Source organism: Notothenia rossii (genome assembly GCF_949606895.1).
Source record: "Notothenia rossii genome assembly, chromosome: 11".
In the NCBI taxonomy this organism is placed as follows: Eukaryota; Metazoa; Chordata; class Actinopteri; order Perciformes; family Nototheniidae; genus Notothenia; species Notothenia rossii.
In genome coordinates, this window is record NC_136910.1 from 53,568,953 (window position 1) to 53,589,754 (window position 20,802).

Here is a 20,802-nt window from a genome sequence, read left to right on the forward strand (position 1 = left end):
AACTCAAAGATCTAAGACATTTTCTATATACACAAAATAAGCATTTCTCTCAAATATTGTTCACAGATCTGAAAAAATCTGTGATAGTGAGCACTTCTCCTTTGCCGAGATAATCCATCCCACCTCACAGGTGTGGCATATCAAGATGCTGATTAGACAGCATGATTATTGCACAGGTGTGCCTTGGCTGGCCACAATAAAAGGCCACTCTGAAACGTGCAGTTTTGCTTTATTGGGGGGGTCTGGGGGGGTCCGAAAACCCTAGGGTTAAACCCTAACCCTAACATGTCACCCATCTCCTTCGCATAGAGTTGATCAGGTTGTTGATTGTGGCCTGTGGAATGTTGGTCCACTCTTCAATGGATATTGAAAGGAACTGGAACACGCTGTCGTATACGCCGATCCAGAGCATCCCAAACATGCTCAATGGGTGACATGTTAGGGTTAGGGTTTAACCCGGATATGACGTCATATGACGGATGACGGATGCGACGGATATGCACCCGAGCCGATCGTGTACTGACACCGGTCTCAAGTCAGCACCGCTGCAGACTCGCTGTTTGAGGGCTTGATAGCCCACTCCCCCTCCACACCGCTCCACACTCGTTGCTTTGGAACAGCCCTCAATATGGCGGACCCTCCGCGTGAACGCGCAAACGGAGGGGTAGGGTGTAGGGGGGGCGGTTTGGGAATGGGCCGGAGGATACACGCAAGCAGACTACGCGGAAGTGTTTTCACTACTCGCGTATAAAAGCCCCGCCCCCACCTTCACAGCTGGTCGATTTCAACAGAGGAAAACCGACAACTGGAAGATGAGTGGAAAAGCGTCACATAAATGTATAAGTGCTCACAGCTTCGTGGGAATTATTATGTGCAATTAATTTCCAAAAGGCTTTCACATTACTATAATTATATTTTTATTTAAATGTAGGATACATTTGACACCAAAACGGAACACAAAAGCAGGACCAACCATCATACATGGAATTCCTTGACTAACAAGAGAAAGATTTGTTCATTTAAATAAATGTTTAACAACAAATGGGCCGGTTCTAAGGGGTTATTCAGTTAGACCCGATGAGAGGGGACACAGCTGTGCACGTCATCATTAACAGACGTCGTTTAAGAGTGACGTTTGAGTGAACGAGGACATCCAAATTAACACCTGAGGACACCTCTGTCCTCGCGTCACCTCCTCGTGTCTCTCGCTCGCATCTTACGGAGGCGGAGCTAAGACGCAAGGAAGGGAAGCGGGTGAGGGAAAGTAGGAGTCGAGGAGGGGTATTGGGATGATGCTGCTGAAACATCTCTGTTCCCGGAAATGCATCTACGAAGGAGCCGTGGAGGACCCATCAGTGTCTCCTCGGTTATAGCTCCTCCAGAGAGCCTCCTTGACGCTTGATCCTCGGTCCTCGAAGTGCATTTAGAGAAATGAGATGTCCTTCAACATGGCTCGCTGAAATTCGTTTCCGGGTCACTACCGGAGGACCAAGGAGTCGAGGAGTCGAGGAGGGGGATTTGATGAAATGAGAAAGGGCCATGGAGGGGAAGTTCATTTCAAGAAATCAAATACTAAATTATAATTTGGAACAGACAGTGACTTTTTTAGGACATTGGATTTATTTCACAATCACAAGTTGGAAGTATTGCTACAATACAGTTGTAGTCCTATAAATTACATAAAAGCACTCTTTTAAAAGCAAAAAGATGACAAAACAAATAACATAGTAGGCGACTTATTTACTTCCAGGATGGAATAAATCCCAGTGGAGATGAACACATTCTCCAGAGAATAAAAGACACAGGGAAAGGTAAAGCTAGTAATAAAATATTACATTAAAACATCTTGTTCTAACCACAAAATAAGCAAATACTTGTTTGTCAACGTGGCAGCAGATTCTGCATATTGAAGAAAAGAATAAACACAACATATAGAATATATTAATAAGTATATAGGCTAATATTGACCTAAGCAAATTGGGATTTTAAAATCAAATATACATGATGTTTATAAGGGTATAAACATTATAACACACATTTGAATGTATCAATAGATTACTTTTTCTTTCAGATTCTAGACAACACAGCTCTTTATAATAATATAATTTGAAAATAACATAATTATTTTCCCTGCATTTGATTTTTAAGAAAATCTATTTCCTCAGGGATCCAGCCGCTGAGAATATTCAAAGATTTGCACAGAAATTCAGACGTCCAAAAGTAGAAGTCAAAGTCAATTTTCTTGTTAGCACTGTTGTAAAATTAGCAGCAGAGTGCAAATAACAGGAGAAGAAACAGCTTCATAGTGTTTAGCAGTGACACAGTGGATCAGTGACTGTATCTGTAAAGTAGAGGATGCCTACAAAAGAGCCAGCGATTAGGCACATCAACTCTGACTAAAACAGGAAAGGCACAGAGTTGGTGACACATTTACACTGTTGTGAGGTCCTGATGTGACATCGTAGGACTGGGAGGTCAACATTCAGAAGTCCAGGTTGATCCTCACTACAAGAAAAAGAAAAACAAGATGATCATTTTCGAACTAAGTTAGAGTTGAACATTTACAACTAGTCATAGAAGGACGACTGAACACGCTTACCGGGAAAAAGGTTAGGGTTCAAAAGTTACATTATTTCATTTCATTTGTATTTGTCCCGCTCATGGTACGCATAACCAAATGTACAATAATAAGATTATAACTTCCGTTTGGTTGTTTGCTTGTGAGAGCTTATTAATATCCCTGTTCTAGTTCCACACTTGCACCCAACTGGGATTGGAGCTGCTCACTATCTGCTTCCACTGCATGCTGGGATTATTGTGCGTTTTTATGCCAGTGACCTACTTGTGAGATAATGGGGTTTTCTCTCTCTTCTTTCAATTTATGTTTTCCAAATTTGGTCTTGTCCAAATGTTGCGGTTTAACTTTTGTAATCTTGCTATATGCAATTCGTTTTTATCATTTGCATGTCACTGTGGTTGCACACCTAAACCCAGTGCTTTACTGCATACTATTTAGACATACTTATGGCTATTTTACTAATATATATTTTTACTGTAAGTGTAAATATGCACATTGACATTTCATTTTATCTCGTTGCATTGTCATCCCTACTACCTCTGCTTTCACCACTCTTATTTATTTATTGTGTCTATTTTTTACTACAGTGAGAGTTGCCAAAGAAATGTTCTTGGAAGACAATAAAGATATATTCTATTCTATTAAATAACTTGGCTGCAAAATCATACGAATCTACGGAAGCCCTGTGAGGCAAATAAGACAAAAGGGTTGGTGAAAAATATTCAAATTATTTTTGTGTCCTGTTTATTGTTATTAGTATTATTATTATAGTTGTACTAAGTTGTACTATCATAATAGTTCATTGTAACACTCCCGTTGGCCACAAGAGGCTTCCCCACTACCCCAAATCACCTTCACTTGTCAAAATGTTTTGTCACCTGTGTTTATTGATGAGAAGTTTAGTTATTAAAAAAGAAATCCCCCCCCTCTGTCTAGACTGTCACAGACGTCTGCGTTTAAGTGAAAACATGGTGTTAGCCTGGTATGCTAATGGTCAGTTATATAGTAGATTAATTAAAGCAGAAATATAGCTTTGGGCCTCGGATCATGTTCTGGTCTTAAATTTAGTAGCTAGATTTAGTCTGGCCTGTTCTTAAAACCTGGGTATGCATGTCTGTATGCTTACACCTCAATATATTAGGGATACCCTTATTTTGTATTAGTTTATTGATTTCGTTGTGTTTTTATATGGCCTACTTGTGGGATAATTAGGTGTTTTTCAATTAATTCCTTGTTGTATATAGAATCATTATGTTTTGATTTACCGTGGAGCCTGTTTCTTCTTGAAATGGATACCTTCCCAAATTACCCTTTTCCAATTGTTGCCTTTTTTAGCTTTTGTAAGGTTATTATATTCAGTGTGTTGAAAATCTCCCTTTTCCCAATTTGTGCGACATTACTGCTGACCACTTTCCAAAGCATCCTGCATTGTTTCCTCTTTATATTCCACAGGCCTGTCTCTGCTCATGAAATTAAGTTCTTCACCAACATCTCGTACATATGGACGTAAGGCCAGGGTCACTGTGACCTCATAAAAAACCTTTTGGGCTAATTACGACAATTTTGCAAACATGTCTGATAGGATAAAATGTTAAAGTGACATTTTGGTAGGAAATTCATGTTAATTGTAAATTGACTTGTTGGTAAATTATTCAGAACAAGCGCAAGACATACATTTATTTTAATGCCTTTCTTTTGTACCCTTCGGGTGACGCATGGTTCACAAATAATGTTCCCTATAGGCTGTCTTTAAAAAGGGAAAATAGTATATATTATAATGCTCAGGCAATTTTATGTATCTACATAATGATTTTCAAGCCTTACTGAAATGACTGAAAAACAGGGGCCCCCCGTAAAGAAGGAAGCACATATGCCAATATTTAAAACACTAAATCAGCTTTGGATAATGGCCAGCAGTAATGTGAAGTGTGTACAGAAGTAATTCATTCTGTAAAGCTTGCGAAAACAATATTATGGATATTTTTAGGTAGAACATCTTGGAAAGTGCACATCATGTCTCTGAGCAACCAGTTAAAGAAAATAGGGCAAAATGGCCGTCAGAGAAATCCAAGCCTATATTTATTTCCTTTTGAACTCGCTATAGTTTTGAATCCCTCTGTCTTCTGTCAGAGAATTTAAGATCCGATTAAGTCCAACGTCTCCAGGCTTCCAAGCGCCTAACAGAATGCTTAATGTGGGCTGAAGAGCAGCTTCATAAGCCTGAACAAGGATTTGTGGTTATGTAAGATAAGTGTTTGGCTGAGTCATGTTGTACAGACGTAACAGGGGCCTCTGGGGCTCGACCACCATGGGAGAAGAAAGCTCGAGGAAAATGTAAGAAATTGCATGTTGGAAAAGCAGCAAATGGTTGGCCAGAATATGTAAGCAGGTGATGAATAGTAACGTCTCTTGGTCTACGTTTCTATTTAGATTATTCAGTGTCTTCTGCTTAGGCACATCTGAGTCATCGTGAGCACCGTTTGTTGATGCAGAAGCAGAAATACAGGCTTTTAGATTAGGGTCGGAAAGTCAGCAGAATTTTTGTTTTGGTATTCATTTCAAGCCCGTATAACTGGAATGTTTTTCACGCAAAATGTAGGTAATAAATAAAAATGTTATACCAAGTAGACGTCCAGATCAGAGTCTGACTGACTCCTGCTGAGAGATGGCAGAGAATCGTCCAGAGCGATGGTCGAACTGGAGGCTCGGCGCTCTTCACTGCTAAGGAAACATACAGGAGAATGTGTTGTTGTGTAATGTAATGATGTAAGTGAGCACACAAAATGTTGCTCATAGCTCTTCTTTTGATGACATTTTACATCAGAAAAGTGTAAATAGAGGTAATTTTGCGAATTAAAAAGTGTTGATGCCAATGTGATTTTCAACAACTCTCAACTTAAGTCACCCTGAAACTAAAACAAGGAATTAAATAAACTTACATTTCAGAATACTTAAGTTTTTCTAATATTTAAAGCTCACACTTGTTCAGATTCTCCATGTTTCATTTTGATAACAGTGTCGCAAAAAAACCTCCATACTGTAAAAGAAATACAGATAACTGATTTTCTTTTGTACTTCACATCTTTTGTTTTGGTTCTGCTCAGTTAAGTGTATTTGCATAGTGTTTTAAGTGATCAATTGGAGAAGGGAGACTTTTTAAAACCACAGAGTTCAGTTATGAGTGCTGCTTAAGTAAAGTACCTGTTAACAATTTCCTCTTCATCATTTGCCTTGAAAGAAACTCTCGGAAGGAGATCCGGCTGCTTGGAGGAACTGTAAACTGTTGAAGCAAACAGTCATTGATTCAAGCAAAGCCTCTCCCAACAATAGTACAATAAACATGCTTTAAATTAATATTTGATGCATTACTCAAGCTTACAGTTTCCATCCAGGTTGTCCAAACTTTGGGCCTTCTTCTCCTCCTTCTTCTCCTCCCTGTGTGGGGAGAGAAACTCCTGAGAGGCAGACTTTGCTGCATTCATGGAAGTCCTCTTCCTCTTTGAAGATGTTCCTCTCAAAGCTGAGAGACATAAAAAAAGAGTGATTCAAAAAGCGAGAATCTTTCTGTTATCGCAGGAAGTAGGAAGCAGGATGTGTGAGTCATCTGTTTTATTAGTTCTATATATATATCCATGTTGCACTGTTGGAAGAGTCTGTGACTTTTCTTTGCCATATCTACTCCGTAGCTAATGTGCACATGACAAGAAAGCCTTGAATCCTGATGTCTTTACTTACGGTGAATCTTTTTAAATACAGTCGTTCCCATGAACTTCAGAAATCTGTCCGCGTAAAAACTGGGCCTGTGAACCGACACCGTGTCCTGAAAATAAAGAATAATGTCAGAGTGGACACACACACACACACACACACACACACACACACACACACACACACACACACACACACACACACACACACACACACACACACACACACACACACACACACACACACACACACACACACACACACACGCAAACGCACACGCACGCGCACACACAAGAAGGAGGCTGTGCAGTTACCCCATCATGTACAAGAGCTTTCCAGGAGTGCTCCACCTTCTTGATGAACCTGACAATACACAATAAAAGAAGAAGACAAAACCCATTAATAAATGTATAAATTAAAAAACTATCGATAATACAAAAAATGGAATTAAAATCACATTTTTTAAAAGGACAATGATGGACAAACACAGGATAATTATATATTCAATTCATTGCTTTTTTAAATGACATTCCTAACTAATGAATCAACACAGAATATTAAAAAGCATGTGATCATTTTTTATGTATTTCTACATTGTTTTGTTTTTTTTAATACATTTTTATTTACTGAAAAAGCCTGAATTAGAAGTGAGATGTGGATGTCAGTAAACATCAGAGAATAATAGATATAGATATCATGTATGATCTCACCTGTAGGACTGAAGGATGTCGATGATTCCTAAAAAGATGAGAAAGTTCTCGTCTTTATTTTTGGCAGGAATTCCACCAAATCTGAAAAAAGATTTTTGAATGATTAATACACAGTTATTTACTTTAAAATTGTTCCTATATATTATTTGAAAAGTAGTTGAAGCTGTTGAACATAAAGTAAAGCTAATTCTTGGTGGCGTCAGCATGGAAATCATCATCATTATAATCAACTTTTTTTTAGACTGTTCTTCCTACATTTCACAATGTATTGTTGTTGTGTCATTGTTCATTGGAAAGTTGTGTGTGTTTGAAAAAGCAGAAGAAGAAACAGAGTAGAACAAACAGAGAACATACAAACTAAAGCATACAAGTGTTTAGACTAGAGAGCCGTTTCAGTATATTAGGCCATGATTAACTTACATTTTATTTCATGTATTTACATCGTCATGTTACAATGTTTGATGCTTTTTCCCAATGCAATAAAGATATCTGGCAATCACCTACTCTGAGATAGCTGCAAAAATAACTCTAATATGAAACCAAGGTTTGAAATGTGATGTTTAAAACTGTATTCTCTATATATTACCTGCCATGAAGCCCCTAAAAAAACAAAGAAACTTGTCCACAAAGAGAACAGAATAAAAACATTACTCACGTGTCGTCATCCGCCACAGGTTCGGAGGCCTTGGTGTTCCCCTGGATGGACTCCAGGGCGGTGGAGTAGAGGACTTTCTGTCCCTTCCTGCTGTCACATCGACTTCCTCTGCTCAGAAGCTTCCGGTCCAAAACATGAACCCCCAGCAGGAGACTGTAGTCCATGATCTTAAAGCTCTCCAGGACCTGCAGAGAGATGAAAACTGGTGAGCAACTCCAACAAATAAACTTATAGTTCACTTAAAACTAATCGGAAAGTAATGACCTCTTAGATTTTTATTTGTAGTATGAAGAGCTATGAGACAGTCCCAGGAAAGTCCACACTGTAAGTAACTCATATCAGATCCCAAAACTCATTGGCAATTACCGCTCATCAACATTGGAACCACCAAAGAGAAAGATCTGAGCTTTTTGAAATGATAACTTTCAGTAACAATCATTTAGGACAGAAGCTTTGTCTTGTGGGCAGATCCTCCAGCTGAGTCAATAAAGTAGCATCAAGCTTATTTACTTTACAATTTACTTTATTGGTCCCGTAGGAAAATGTGTTCCTAAAACATTTACAAACCTATTAACAATTGCGACCTATTGCACAACCCGCATCGACATCCATATTACATTACTTGTGTGTTTAGTATGTATAAAAAAATCTATTTTAGTGAGAAAATAATATATTATCAGATTTGAAATTCAGGGTAAATCTAAACAGAACCTTCCTATGTTGCAGTATGTGGTCATACGCTGTCAAAATTAAGTTGTCATTTTCCACATTCTGGGTATTTGTGCAATTATTTGATCAATTTCATAAATAAAAGCTGATTCATGTAATAAAACAAGACTTTAAATGGTAAAATAACACCAAATTAAACGTATATGAACCACAAATACACTGTATAAAGTGTTCTTGCTGCAAAGCTTTAAGGTGACCTCGTCCACTCCCAAGTGGGTCCCAGCTAAAGCCTTAATCTGCAAACCAATATGCAGCACAAAATGAGCCTCAATCCCTCCGACAAAAAACACTGATGTCATGAACTAAGTCTCCTGTACACAAACTAAAGAGGGCCTTACTTTTCCATGGTGTTACCCAACAATAACTGAGGTCATGAAAAGAGGCCCCACACGAGCGCGTTACACCCAAACAGGCCAGTTCGTGCTCGGATTATGCGAGTCAGGCGCTTCGCTATGCTAGCTTAATCCTCCATCAAGGGACCACTGTTGATTCACGCTAATAAAATAACAAGCATGTGCCAATGAGGCCATCATACCTCCAAGTCCATTGGCTGCCCGTAGCCCAACACCCAGTGGCCCTACACACCATTCTTTGTGATAATCTTATTCTTGGAAGCAGATTTGAACTTTGAGCATGCAAACAAAAACGTACTTAGGTGTACAGTTTCTCCCCTAGCTAGCATTGGGAGAGGGAGAGCCTAAACATATGTTTAGCTAGAAAACCAAATAATTCTGTAAACATATGGTCCCCAGAGGATCACCATTTTGTTTTTCATCTCAATTTCCTTTTCACTAGAGCCACTTTCATGCCACAATGTTTACTCTGACGCAAGATATTTCACAATTTGATGGTCATATTTTCATGAATTTCTCTTATCACATTCCTGCTCGCATGAAGATGAACCAATCTGATTGTAATGATCCTATGACCCTACCACTACGAGTAATCGAGGGTCAATCTTTACAAAAGCTTTTGGACACGATGTTTGTTCTGTTAAACCATATACTTTGCACTGTAATTATTATTATAGCATTGTGACGAAGTGAAGTGAAGAAGAGTAAAGTGTCTTCAGTCAAAGTGTAAAAACATGTGATATTAAATTAACCCAGATTATTGTTTGGAAATGTTTTGCAATCTTCTGTGACTCCGCTTGAGTTTTGATAGACCCTGATTACAACCATCCTCATGGTAAGAGATGTATATCTTTATGTGAACCCACCCGACAGTCCCTCTGCAGGGTCTTCATCAGGGCGCTGTAGGTGTCTGCGTCAAAGTGCAGGCCCTCATGCATCTCCTGGAAGTCCAGGTCTTTGAACGTGGGCGAGGACTTGACGCGCTCCTTGCGTGATGCTCTGCGTTTGTACGAGGACCCCTTCAGGTCGTACTTGTAGTTCATCTTAATGGCGCGCGGCAGCACGTTGTTCATCACCACCACTCGGACGGTGACACCGCCGCACTGGATGCAGTAAAGGCCGTAGAACTTGGGCAGCAACGTCCTCGGGTTCTGATTCAGATTCTACAAAACACAAGGAGAGTTTTTGTTCAGGAAGATATTTGTATATAGAGAAATGTTTGGCTTATTATTGATCGTTTTCGTTTTTTCGGAGTTTTGAGATGTGCCAGAGTCCATGAAAAAAAAAAAGAGTAATCCGAGGTCTGATAAGAAGCAGGCAAAAACCGAAAACTGTTACTTAGCATTATATTAAAAAGGTAGCATATATTTTACACGTTTCTTTTTTTTTAACTTGACACATTTATTGTTGCAATGACATCAAATTTTCATGAAATAAAATGAAAATATCTTGGTTTAACAATAAACTTTTAACATTACAGAGGCAGCTTTTTGTTTTTCTAGTGTGGGAGCAGACCAAGGGGTAGAACTAGAACCAGATGGAGGGATTATATCTCTTCTCTGGCCTGGGAGCGCCTTGGGATCCCCCAGTCAGAGCTGGTTGATGTGGCCAGGGAAAAGAAAGTTTGGGGCTCTCTGCTGGAACTGCTGCCCCCGCGACCCGACCACGGATAAGCGGGAGAAGATGGATGGATAGTGTGGGAGCAAAACAGTAAGAAAAAATGCAACATTTAAAACATTCAGAAATCAGTTAAAGAAAGAACTGCACCAAACTGGACCTTTACTTTAAGGATATACAATTATTCTTTTGATGAGTAACACATTTGAATCTGCACGGAACCTTTAGGTCCAACATTTCACGTTGAACAGTTTTTGCTAAATATGTGAACTGGTGTGCACAACAAGAGTTTGTTTTCGATGAAGGAGCTCACCATGTAGTACCCAGGAAGCAGCTTCTGCAGGAACTCTGCCTCTTTGTGCTGCACCGTCTTGATGATGAACTCATCGTCGCTGGTGAGGTAGAACCAGGAGCTGCTGGCTCCGGGGTTGCTCAGCTCGATCAGAGGCTCGTTGCAGATGGAGTACTGCAATTCAGAATGATGCAGCAGTGTTAGAGTGAGAAAGTGTTGCAATCGAATCAACCATCGAGCTGCATCAGAATGACGAAGTGGATTTCCACACTGACCAGATAGTCGTCTGGTTTGATGCCGAACAGCTCTCTGAAGTAACGAAAGGCCAGTGGTGCGTACGTTTTCAGACGGAAATCTGGGTAGTGATGTGCTGGAGTCATGTTGCTGCCCTCACTGGAGAACAAACAAAATGCATTTAGGTTAGGATAAGAACAAAGGAAATGTACAACGACAAAGCAGTAGCTGTTCCGACATGCTGTCAAAACATTTTGTGTCACCGTAAGTAAAGCACAGGTGCAAAAAACAAGAAGTATTCCAGGGTCCTTTTGATCATGCCAGTTCAGCGTCACGTTATTGTGTGTTAAAAAGACACTTAAATACAAAGCCATGTTAGTGTCATTTGTAACACCTGTGCTTTTATAAATGTTAAAATGTCTTCTGTGAAAAAGCAATATTGCTGTGGTTTTCGACCAAACCACAATGATTTTGAGGTTGTAAACATCCAAAGTGACTTCCTTAATCTTTATATATAAATATGAATATATGCTACAGTATCTGTTATTTATTTGACAGTTGAAATTATTTTCATCTCTGATACTGACACTACAACTTTGTGTATCTGCTGTTACACTTATGCTCTATATCTGTCTTTTTCCCCTATCTTAAACAACTATGAATGCGTGTTGCTTTATCTACTGAAGCCATCTAAAAAAACTCGTGCTCAAACTATGAAATTAATATTCTACTTCCCTAAAGAAGAAATACATAGCTCACAATACTCAGTTACTCAAAACTAATACAACTTGTTGTTTAAACTTTTCCACACGCACAAAACTTTAAGCGGCATATCTGATTGGTCAGAACCGATTCAAACATTGAAAAAGAAATCCATGGTGCAGATTTGTACGAAAGTTTAAATGTGAGATTTAGGAATGCCAAAAATAAATCAGTACTTATAATTCCAGTGTATACAATCGGGTATAACTCTGAAGCCTACAGGTTACCTGAATGACAGTTGTTGACAGTTTAAACTGATTGATTTTACTGGATTTCACTTTTTTCAGATATCCAGTGATTCAAGCCAGAATCAGACTCCTACCAATACTGAGTAGATTGAAGTAGTTTAAGGTTATCCATTCCCTTTGTACACAAAACAATTATAATTTGCTTTTGGGGGGGCCTGAAAGGATTTGGAAATCCAAGTTTAAAGACAGATAAATGTTTTAACACAGCAAGCAGGTTTTAACTCATTCAAAAAGAAAATAATCACCTTTGTGATTTGAGAGAAAAGATCCTTTATGGGAATTCATCTGCATATTTATGAATGTCAACTAAAATAAGGAAGTGTAGAGTACCTGGGCAGAAAAGCGCTTTCCACCACAGAGAAGTCCTGCATGAGAACATCTCTGTCTGGTTTGGAGCTGAGGTTTCCCACAGCGTAACCGATGCCCAGCTGGATGGCTCCCTTCAGAGCTGCTGCCGTGGGCTAGCTCACCAGAACAGGGAAGAAAAAAAAGATACTTGTTTAAAAAACAAAAATAAATCAAGCAGTTTTTCAAATGACAATGATCAATCTCCATAACGTTAACCCTTTTAATTCTGCGTGTTAGCATGCCAACAAGTCCGTTAGCACATATCACATTTGATGAAGAATATTGCTTGCTTAGTCTTGACCACAGTATTGGATCTATACCGATGAACCAGCATTGACTTCCCTATAACCAAACTAATCAAAATCTAAGTCTTTAATCTTAAATCTTCCTAACAAGGAAACTCATTTGCAGCCAGGATTTATACAAAACCATAAACATTGATGGACAGCAACAAACAAGATATTATATTTTACTTTGATGAGGCTACCGACAAAGTCCCACACCAGTTACTAATTAGCCTTAATATATAGAAAATATAACTTGACAAATACAAAAAATGTTATTTAGCTCGACTTATTTTCCTCCAACAAACTGAGCTGCAGTGAAAGCTCTGTGTGAAGCTGATCAAACTAATCTTCTTGCCCTTTTTCTCTATTACCGCCATCACTAAACAGTTATTAAATAACATATAGCTGACTGACGGAAACATAATAAACACTAGTAAAAATCAATGGTACAAAACATTTGGAATTTCTATTATTTTAAATGTTGTTAATCATTCAAATTGAATACAACATTATTTTTGCTTATTTAAATGCACCATTTATTCTACATCCTGCTAGGTGACACTTGGGGTAGTTACCCCATCTTCAGGGTAGAGCAACAGCCCTCAAAATGTCTACGCACATCCCTGGTGTGGCTGTCTTCTAAAATGAGGATGTTAGCGATCTTCCTTTGAAAGCATAACATGAAGAACAATGAAGCCTGCCTACCTTGTGTTTGTAGAGTTTAGTTCCACTTCCTGCGCTGTTTACCGTGGCGGTTGACATCTTTTGGGCAGATGGAAGTTGATGAGAGGGAAGCTCGGCCGTCCTTCCTCCAACTGTCGCTTTCTGAGTTCCTTCTTTACGCTCAATGATGAATGCAGGGATTAAACCTCACATGGGCTTTACCGAAAATGCATTTTCCAGGTGCACCACTCCTGAGGTAGAAAGAAAAAGAGTTACACACTGTGCCACATTTGCATGAAAGTCAATGCAAAGCTGGTTGTACAAGTAGCATAAGAATTTCACCGACTATAACAACTTCTAAAGTTTGACGGTATAGTTTAAGTGAGTCTTTCCATATGACTTACAAAGAAACGTCTAGACCTCTCTGTCCAGGGCACCGCTGAGATCTGCGGGACCACCAGTGTTTATTAAAGTCTTTAAAGTCCAGAATCCCTCACAACAACCCTTGATCCTTATTAGGAAGGAATGGAACATGCCCCTGTTTTATAACTGTACACAAACAGGGCTCAGTGCTTTGTCCCTTAAGTATATCTGACCCTATAAACTTTGGCTTATTATGGAAACGGCAACAACAAATATTTTTTTAGTTATATTTACTATTTTCACCCAAATTAGCATAGATAATGATTCATTTGGGTATTTTAAAATTATATTTCAGAAAAATTCTAATACAAAAATGGTCTTAATGTAGGTAATAACTCGGGAAGTTTGATAGTGACATCTAGTAAATGTTTTACCAATAGCTTAAATGTATTAAGTAAAACAGATATGCCACTTCATCTTAGAAATAAATCCTTGACTGATATGTCAACTAAATGAAATAAATATTTACAATTTTTAACCCGGCTTCATCCCATGTTCAGATTTATGTTTTGGAAATGATAGCAAATTAACACATTTTTATTAAGATACTGATATGCATATTTGAACATTACATTTCAAAAAACTTATCCGACAAAAATAATGGTCTTGCTGTAAGCCACATGTGTCAAACTCAAGGCCCGGGGGCCAAATCAGGCCCTTGGTGGATTTCATTTCGGCCCACAGGATAATTTGTAATTACTATTAGATCTGGCCCGCCGGTATATTGCACGCACACCTTCCTCAGCTCAGAGCCTGAGCCCAAACATTGATGAACTTGCACCCAAGATGAGATGCCAAGTATCTGAACTAGCATCACAGAGCAGCACACTGAGTTTAATGGATGTTTCCTTTTGCACTTTCTCTCTTGCGACAACAGGGCATGTTTGTTTTGTTCTTTGAGGGAAATTGTTTTTTTGAAGCTCTTGGCCTGTAGACAAATGTACTCATAAGAAATGACTCTGGAAAAGCTGCAGATAGAGCCATAAGAAATGAATGCAACTGATTATTAAATATTGTTTCTATAGGAAATCATTTAAGCTTTGTTAGTTCCAGGTTCAATAAGTTCATTTCAATAAGTTTTGCAATTAACATTGAACCAGTCAGGCCCTCGACTAGTACCGATTTTTTTATTTTGGCCCACTGTGAATTTGAGTTTGACACCTCTGCTGTAAGCAATCAGCTGGGCAAGTTTCATTGTAAAATGTAATAATTAAAAATATCACCTTTTTATTTGTTGTATATAAAAAGCTAAGTCTACTTCTAAGAATATCATGTCATATTTGTCGTCAAATTAAATAAAAACGACCATGTGTGGTTAAGGATCAGCCAGTTATAGACTTATATATTAAAAAACAAACACTGCCGCAACATTGGCATGCAGTCAGCATTATTCAAAACATGTTGTAACACCAACAAATGTATTTCTTTTCAAATCATATTGACTTCTTCTCATTTTAAAGTTTGAGTTACATTAAGTTAAAAACAATGATGGGCAAACACTGAGTTTTGAGGAATTCCCCAATTAACGTTCAATTTCTTTGTATTATTATTATTCTTCTGAAGACGTTTATAGCTATTTTCCATTTAACTACGAAACCAGGGATGTTCACCTGGATAGTAGAGAGTGTCCTGACATTCTGAAATCCTGGAGTTGTTTGTTTTACTTTAGGCCCTATTCTTGTTTGAAGTGTAAATATTAGCGTACAAAACAAAATTCCAATCGCAACATGTTTTTGTGTCTCAAACGAACCGGCACAGATCCTATCACAAGCCCCTGTTTATTTTAAGCACTGCGTCAGGATGTGGTGTTGTGGTCGGACTCAGGAAGAATGAAACTGTTTCATAAATGTCTATAGGTTTCAATTACAGAGGCTGAAGAGATCAACAAAATGGCTAAGGATCATTCCTTTTCTTAAAGAGACTTGATGTGATTCGTGCTTAGAGTAGTGAATGGGTTTTATTAGTGTACATAGAGTCTTTGGCAGTTCATTTAGGGTTTCCTCTGGAGCACTTTACATATTAAAATCACACAGAGTGATGTAACAGCCAAACACGGCTGAAAACATGTTATATTAGGCACCTTTAACAGAGCATTAGTTAGAAGTATGACAACTTATAAAATACAAGAAAAGCAAGCTGATTGTGAATGAAGTACCTGTATGCTTCTATTGATATCCACACAGATCATTTGCTTTCATGCAACCAAAGTTTGCCAAAAGATGATTGGTAGGTCTACTGCTTGTACAAAGGACACCAGAATTTTTCTGATGGCAGCATCTTGTCATGTTGCAAATAATTAAAGATGTGTTTATGCAGATATGTTTATAGAGATCCAGGGATTTCCACAGTCATGAGGATTCATCCTCTTGGCGCCACAAATGCAAATATTACTTTTCATAGGCAAAATGGTTTTCATGGTTGGCCCAGCATGTGTCATTCTACCTATTTTTAAATAATGACTGAATGTTATTTAGACTTTAAAAATACATCAACAGGGATTTCCATACCGATACAAATAATCGTGTGGGTTATATGCAAAAAGAGTCTATGCAACCTGCAATAAAATCGGCGTAGAGTAGGATCCATCCTCGTTGGAGACCACAGTCAAATTTTTATATCCACCCGTTTAAAGTGATCTTTCAATCAATGAGGATAGACTACATGTTGGACATCTCTTAGTGTAACACAAAACACTTAAAAGCACCACATAATGCCTCCAAAATAACAAGTAACTTTTGAAAAAAGTTTACAGACAAATGTAGAAGTTTCTTGTGTTAGACTGCACTAGTTAAAGCTAAGAGTTTAGGCTGTATGGTGTTATGGTATAACTTATTTGGCAGGTAAACTCAGGTGAATATTTAAACCCTGCACACTCTCACGCAACCAGCACACTGCAGCTCTTTTGCATACATGTAAACGATGACAACCCCGTCCAGCTCACTGCCGACATTTTACTTTCTGTCTGACTGAAGGGAAGTCTAGCACATTTCCTCCTGACACACTTAGTTCATCATCCTCTTGAATAACACACACATACAGACTGCGTGACACTATAATGAATCTTGATTATCATTCAGTTAATCAACATCAAGTTACACAGTTAATCATATCAAGTTACAGCTTAGTGTTAAACATACATACAAGTTAAAGAAGTGGCTCAGTCCTCACTAAAAATAAAAGTTGATGGGAAGTAAAGGTAGTTTTAGAAAGAATAAACACTCTTTGGCTTCTTACCTTAATTAGCATGGTCGTACTGTATGATGACGAGATGAATGCAGGACAGTGAAATAATACTGCGCTGTGTGATCTGAACTCTGTGGCCGACCGTGGTGAAGAGCAGAGAGCTGCAGTGACTGGAGAGCATCCTCACCACTTCCTGTATATCTGCCTCTCTCTCTCGCTCTCTCTCTCTCGCTCTCTCTCTCTCGCTCTCTCTCTCTCGCTCTCTCTCTCCACCTTCTACCTGTTGTTTTATTTCCGAGAAGATGAGTCAGACTCAGTTTACTTAAAAAACTCATTGGATTAAATCAATTCAAAGAATATATGTAGCTCAAACCAAAACTAAGTACATCAATTGTGTTAAATACACACAGAGTTGTCCAACAAATAAACCATACATTTTGAATTAATCTAACCTAATACATTTCAATATGAGTGAAATGCTAACTACATGTTGTTTAACACCCATTACATATACAAGTATATTCCTTAAATAGATATTATTTATTATTTATTTGTTATTTTGTCACATCTAAGTAGGGCTTGACTTTATTTATTTTTTTAACCCAATTACTTAGTTTTTTTAGGGAGTAAAGTACTATTGTCTTTTAACTCTCAATTTACTATCAACTGACTTTAATCTACTTCTTAAACACAGTGATTCACGCCGGCATCAATCATTAATACAAAAACTTAAATATTATTTTCCCACAAAAAATAAAATGCAAATTGAATTATAGTGTTTTAATGCATTCTCATACAACATGCAGATATACTAATATCATATAAACTATAATGCAATTGTCACCTATGGGCTTCCATAATATTCTTCATTATAATGATTGTATTAATTGACTTTTAAATATTGGAACAAGAAAAAAAAACATAACAAGGTTTATAAAAAATATATGAAAGAAAAGCTATAAATAGTCTCGTATTATTAATGTTGTCTTCATAAAGGCTACATCTCCAAGATTAAAAACCACTTACCAGGCAGTCATTATGGTTTTTATGGTATGAATGTTGTTGCTGTTGTAATACTAATTCTGTCCACAAGAGGGTGAAGTGTACCACTACTCCATTTGACAGACTAAACTTAAGTATTTATTTCCTTCCGGTTTAATTTAAATTTCTCTCTTCAAACTAAACTAGTAAGTGATGTAACATTAATAAGTGTTCAAGCTAAAACAAATGAATACAAACTTTACCTGACAACACTTTGCGAGATTATCCTGGCAAACATGTAGTTTGTTTACAAGCCGTCTGAAGTCATAAACAGAAAAAAAAAAAAAAAAAGATTTCAAGGAGTGATTGTGTGTATTCATTTTGGGTAAGGTTAGATTGGTTCAAGGACAAGAGGTAATTGATTTAAAGATAACAAGCGGGAGTTTCAGATAATTTATTTATTGTCTCATTATCTGATTCAGATTGTTTGCTGTTGATCTGGCAGAAAAGTGGATAATAAATCACAGTTACATTGCACAAAATACGTATGATTGAAATAACATTTGAGCATATATTCAAACGTAATCAAGCTTAATAACATAAGATGAACAGAAGCCCTATAGATAAACCTCTTATGCTGTTATACATTTACAACTTAAAGCAAAGGAAACTCACGTATCATTTATGCAGACAACATGAGGGAAGCCAGCTCTTTTGTTAAGGAAAAGGCTTGGCTACAGGTGAGCTGTTCTTCCTTATCGATTACTTAGCCCCGCCCCTTCAGGATGGTAAATCGCAGGTAGAGGAATTCGGAGTGGGAGGTGCTTTTCCACAGAGTATGTCGTCTTATTATTATTATTTACAATATGCCTATACATAAGTCTCATACAAAAGCATCTAGAAATGTAAGAACAGACTCAAATACTCACATTTTGCGTATTGAGAGACCCTGCTATTTGGTACAACTTAAGAAGTGCAGGAATGATTACACAATGGAAAAAAATAATGTAATTTTTTTTTTGTATGATGTGACAAGAACAAATATGTTTTTTTTGTAGGATATGTGAGGACTTCAGGAGTTTTAGGCCTACTTTGAGAACAAACATGTCAGTGTTTCCCTCTGACCTCTAGGGGGTGCTGCAGCTCAAACCCTCCGATTCCCAATGTACAACGTCATCTTCTCACATAAATTAGTAAGTAAGTGTGACAGTAACATTATAATCTTTACTATCCTCCTGTATTCACATATCTTAATTCTTCTGCCCAGACTTAGTTGTTTGTGCTAGTCCCTTCCTCAATTTGTTCCTTTTTTATTTAACCCTGTAAACAGCTCTCTATTTCTGACCCTCTCTAGCTTATTGGTGAAAGTAGTACTGACTCAAGTATTATGACATCCTTGTCATTTAATTGATTATTTCCATTTTATTCTACTTTATACTTGTAATCCCCAACATTTCAGGGGCAAATAATGTCATACTACATTTATTTACCACCGTTACTAGTTACTTTTTACATTTAAAAACACATGATATGATGCAGTACTGTACTGCTAATCTTACCAGTCTCTTGAAGTGGCTTCACATAGACAAACTAAAGTACTAAAATGATCTTACATTCATTAGTTAGTGATAAACACTTGATATTATATCATCCATTTTTATTAGGGCTGTCAAACGATTACAATTTTTAATCAGATTAATCACAGCTTTAAAATGAATTAATCATGATTAATCACCATTCAAACTATGTCCAAAATATGCCATTTCTTTATGTAGCTATATTGTTGTGGGAATGGAAAGATAAAGGAAAGAAGGCGGATATATCCATTTAACATACAGTATGTATGTATGTTTATTATAACATTGTTTTGTGTGTCAAAATGACAGACAGCCCACACACCTATCAATCATCAAACCGTGGGGTCATAATTCATTACGTGTTGATTTCTATCAACACGTAATGTTGTATCGATGTATAGAGATGTATTACAGAAAAAGTATTCTCCGCGTCGGGACTTCCTGCAACAACACCACGCCGTTATCTTGATTCTGATTGGCCAGAAGCAATTGTCAAAGATGTTCTATTGAGAAGACGATCACTACGTGCCAAAAGTTTTCAAAACCGTTTCTAGTCTTCGGTATTTCCAGACAAGTGACTACTGAAATCAATCTTACTCATTGCTGTCTCTGCAATTTACTCGGCGCGAGTTGGCGGAATTTATTTTGCTTACTTTAACATCCTTTTTCATGGTGGGGCTAAGCCATTTCTTGGTATGGCTGTAAATTATCCCTGCGTTGCCACTGGTGGGATGTATGGGGCGGGCCATAATTCAAAAAATTAATTACCGCAGTTAACACGATAATTTTGACAGCATTATTTTTTAAATAATACGGTGAACAGTCCCATTCTGAATAATGAAGACTGTTACTTTTTATACTTCAAGTTCATTTACCTGATTATACTTATGTACTTTTAACAACTTGAATTCACGAATTTATTTGGCTATTTTGATTGTAGAATTTAAACTTCTACTCAAGAAAAAGATCTTCTTTAACCTTTGTCTTTTTCTTCTTTCCCTCCCCACGCCCTCCCCCCGCCCCTCTAAGTGGGACATAGTTCGAGTTGTTGGAGGTTTGTTTGGGAACACCAGAGGAGACGCTCTGCCTGCATGTCGGCCCTCAAGACCGTGACTTCAGGCCAAAAGAGATGAAGATCCAAAACATGGCCTTTGGCACATTTGGCAGCTAGACAGCTGCGAGGGTTGCGGAGCTGCTGGTAATATTTCCTGTTCCTCTCTACAAATACTACACCGGACACTGGACTAAGACTGTCTGGATTTGGCTAAATCCTCAGGGAAAACCCCCGAGTGAATAGAGAATGTGTCATTATGTAAGCATTGTACCACTTATGAGCAAGCTGAATCAATAGTGATTTTTAAAGTTAGGAAGTATCACCTTTTGTCTCTTGATCCTAATCTAGTTATTTTAAAGAGGACATATTATGCTCATTCTGAGGTTCCTTTTTGTATTCG

The 20,802-nt window shown here is 37.8% G+C and overlaps 1 protein-coding gene across 5 annotated transcripts; it reads right to left on the reverse strand.

Annotated features, from left to right (window-relative positions):
* Positions 1 to 1,597: 1,597 nt before the first annotated feature.
* On the reverse strand, positions 1,598 to 20,091 carry LOC307023879 (phosphatidylinositol 4-phosphate 5-kinase type-1 beta-like; the record flags this gene model as incomplete). 5 transcript variants are annotated; one of them, XM_079657516.1, is made up of 14 exons in its annotated part: positions 16,842 to 17,054; positions 13,227 to 13,435; positions 12,217 to 12,347; positions 10,918 to 11,035; positions 10,664 to 10,816; positions 9,600 to 9,896; positions 7,652 to 7,836; positions 6,997 to 7,077; positions 6,601 to 6,649; positions 6,314 to 6,398; positions 5,958 to 6,098; positions 5,780 to 5,858; positions 5,200 to 5,296; positions 1,598 to 2,505 (listed from the first exon to the last, which is right to left on the reverse strand). In XM_079657516.1, exons 2-14 carry the CDS (start codon positions 13,281 to 13,283, stop codon positions 2,503 to 2,505), a joined length of 1,476 nt encoding a protein of 491 aa, XP_079513642.1. In that variant the 5' UTR covers positions 13,284 to 13,435; positions 16,842 to 17,054. The 5 variants fall into 5 exon arrangements, with proteins under 5 accessions (XP_079513642.1, XP_079513640.1, XP_079513639.1 ...); XM_079657514.1 differs by having other exon boundaries at positions 5,200 to 5,299; positions 16,842 to 17,052; XM_079657513.1 differs by lacking the exons at positions 1,598 to 2,505; positions 16,842 to 17,054 and adding exons at positions 18,035 to 18,089; positions 18,447 to 20,091 and having other exon boundaries at positions 5,194 to 5,299.
* Between the last annotated feature and the right edge of the window lie 711 nt (positions 20,092 to 20,802).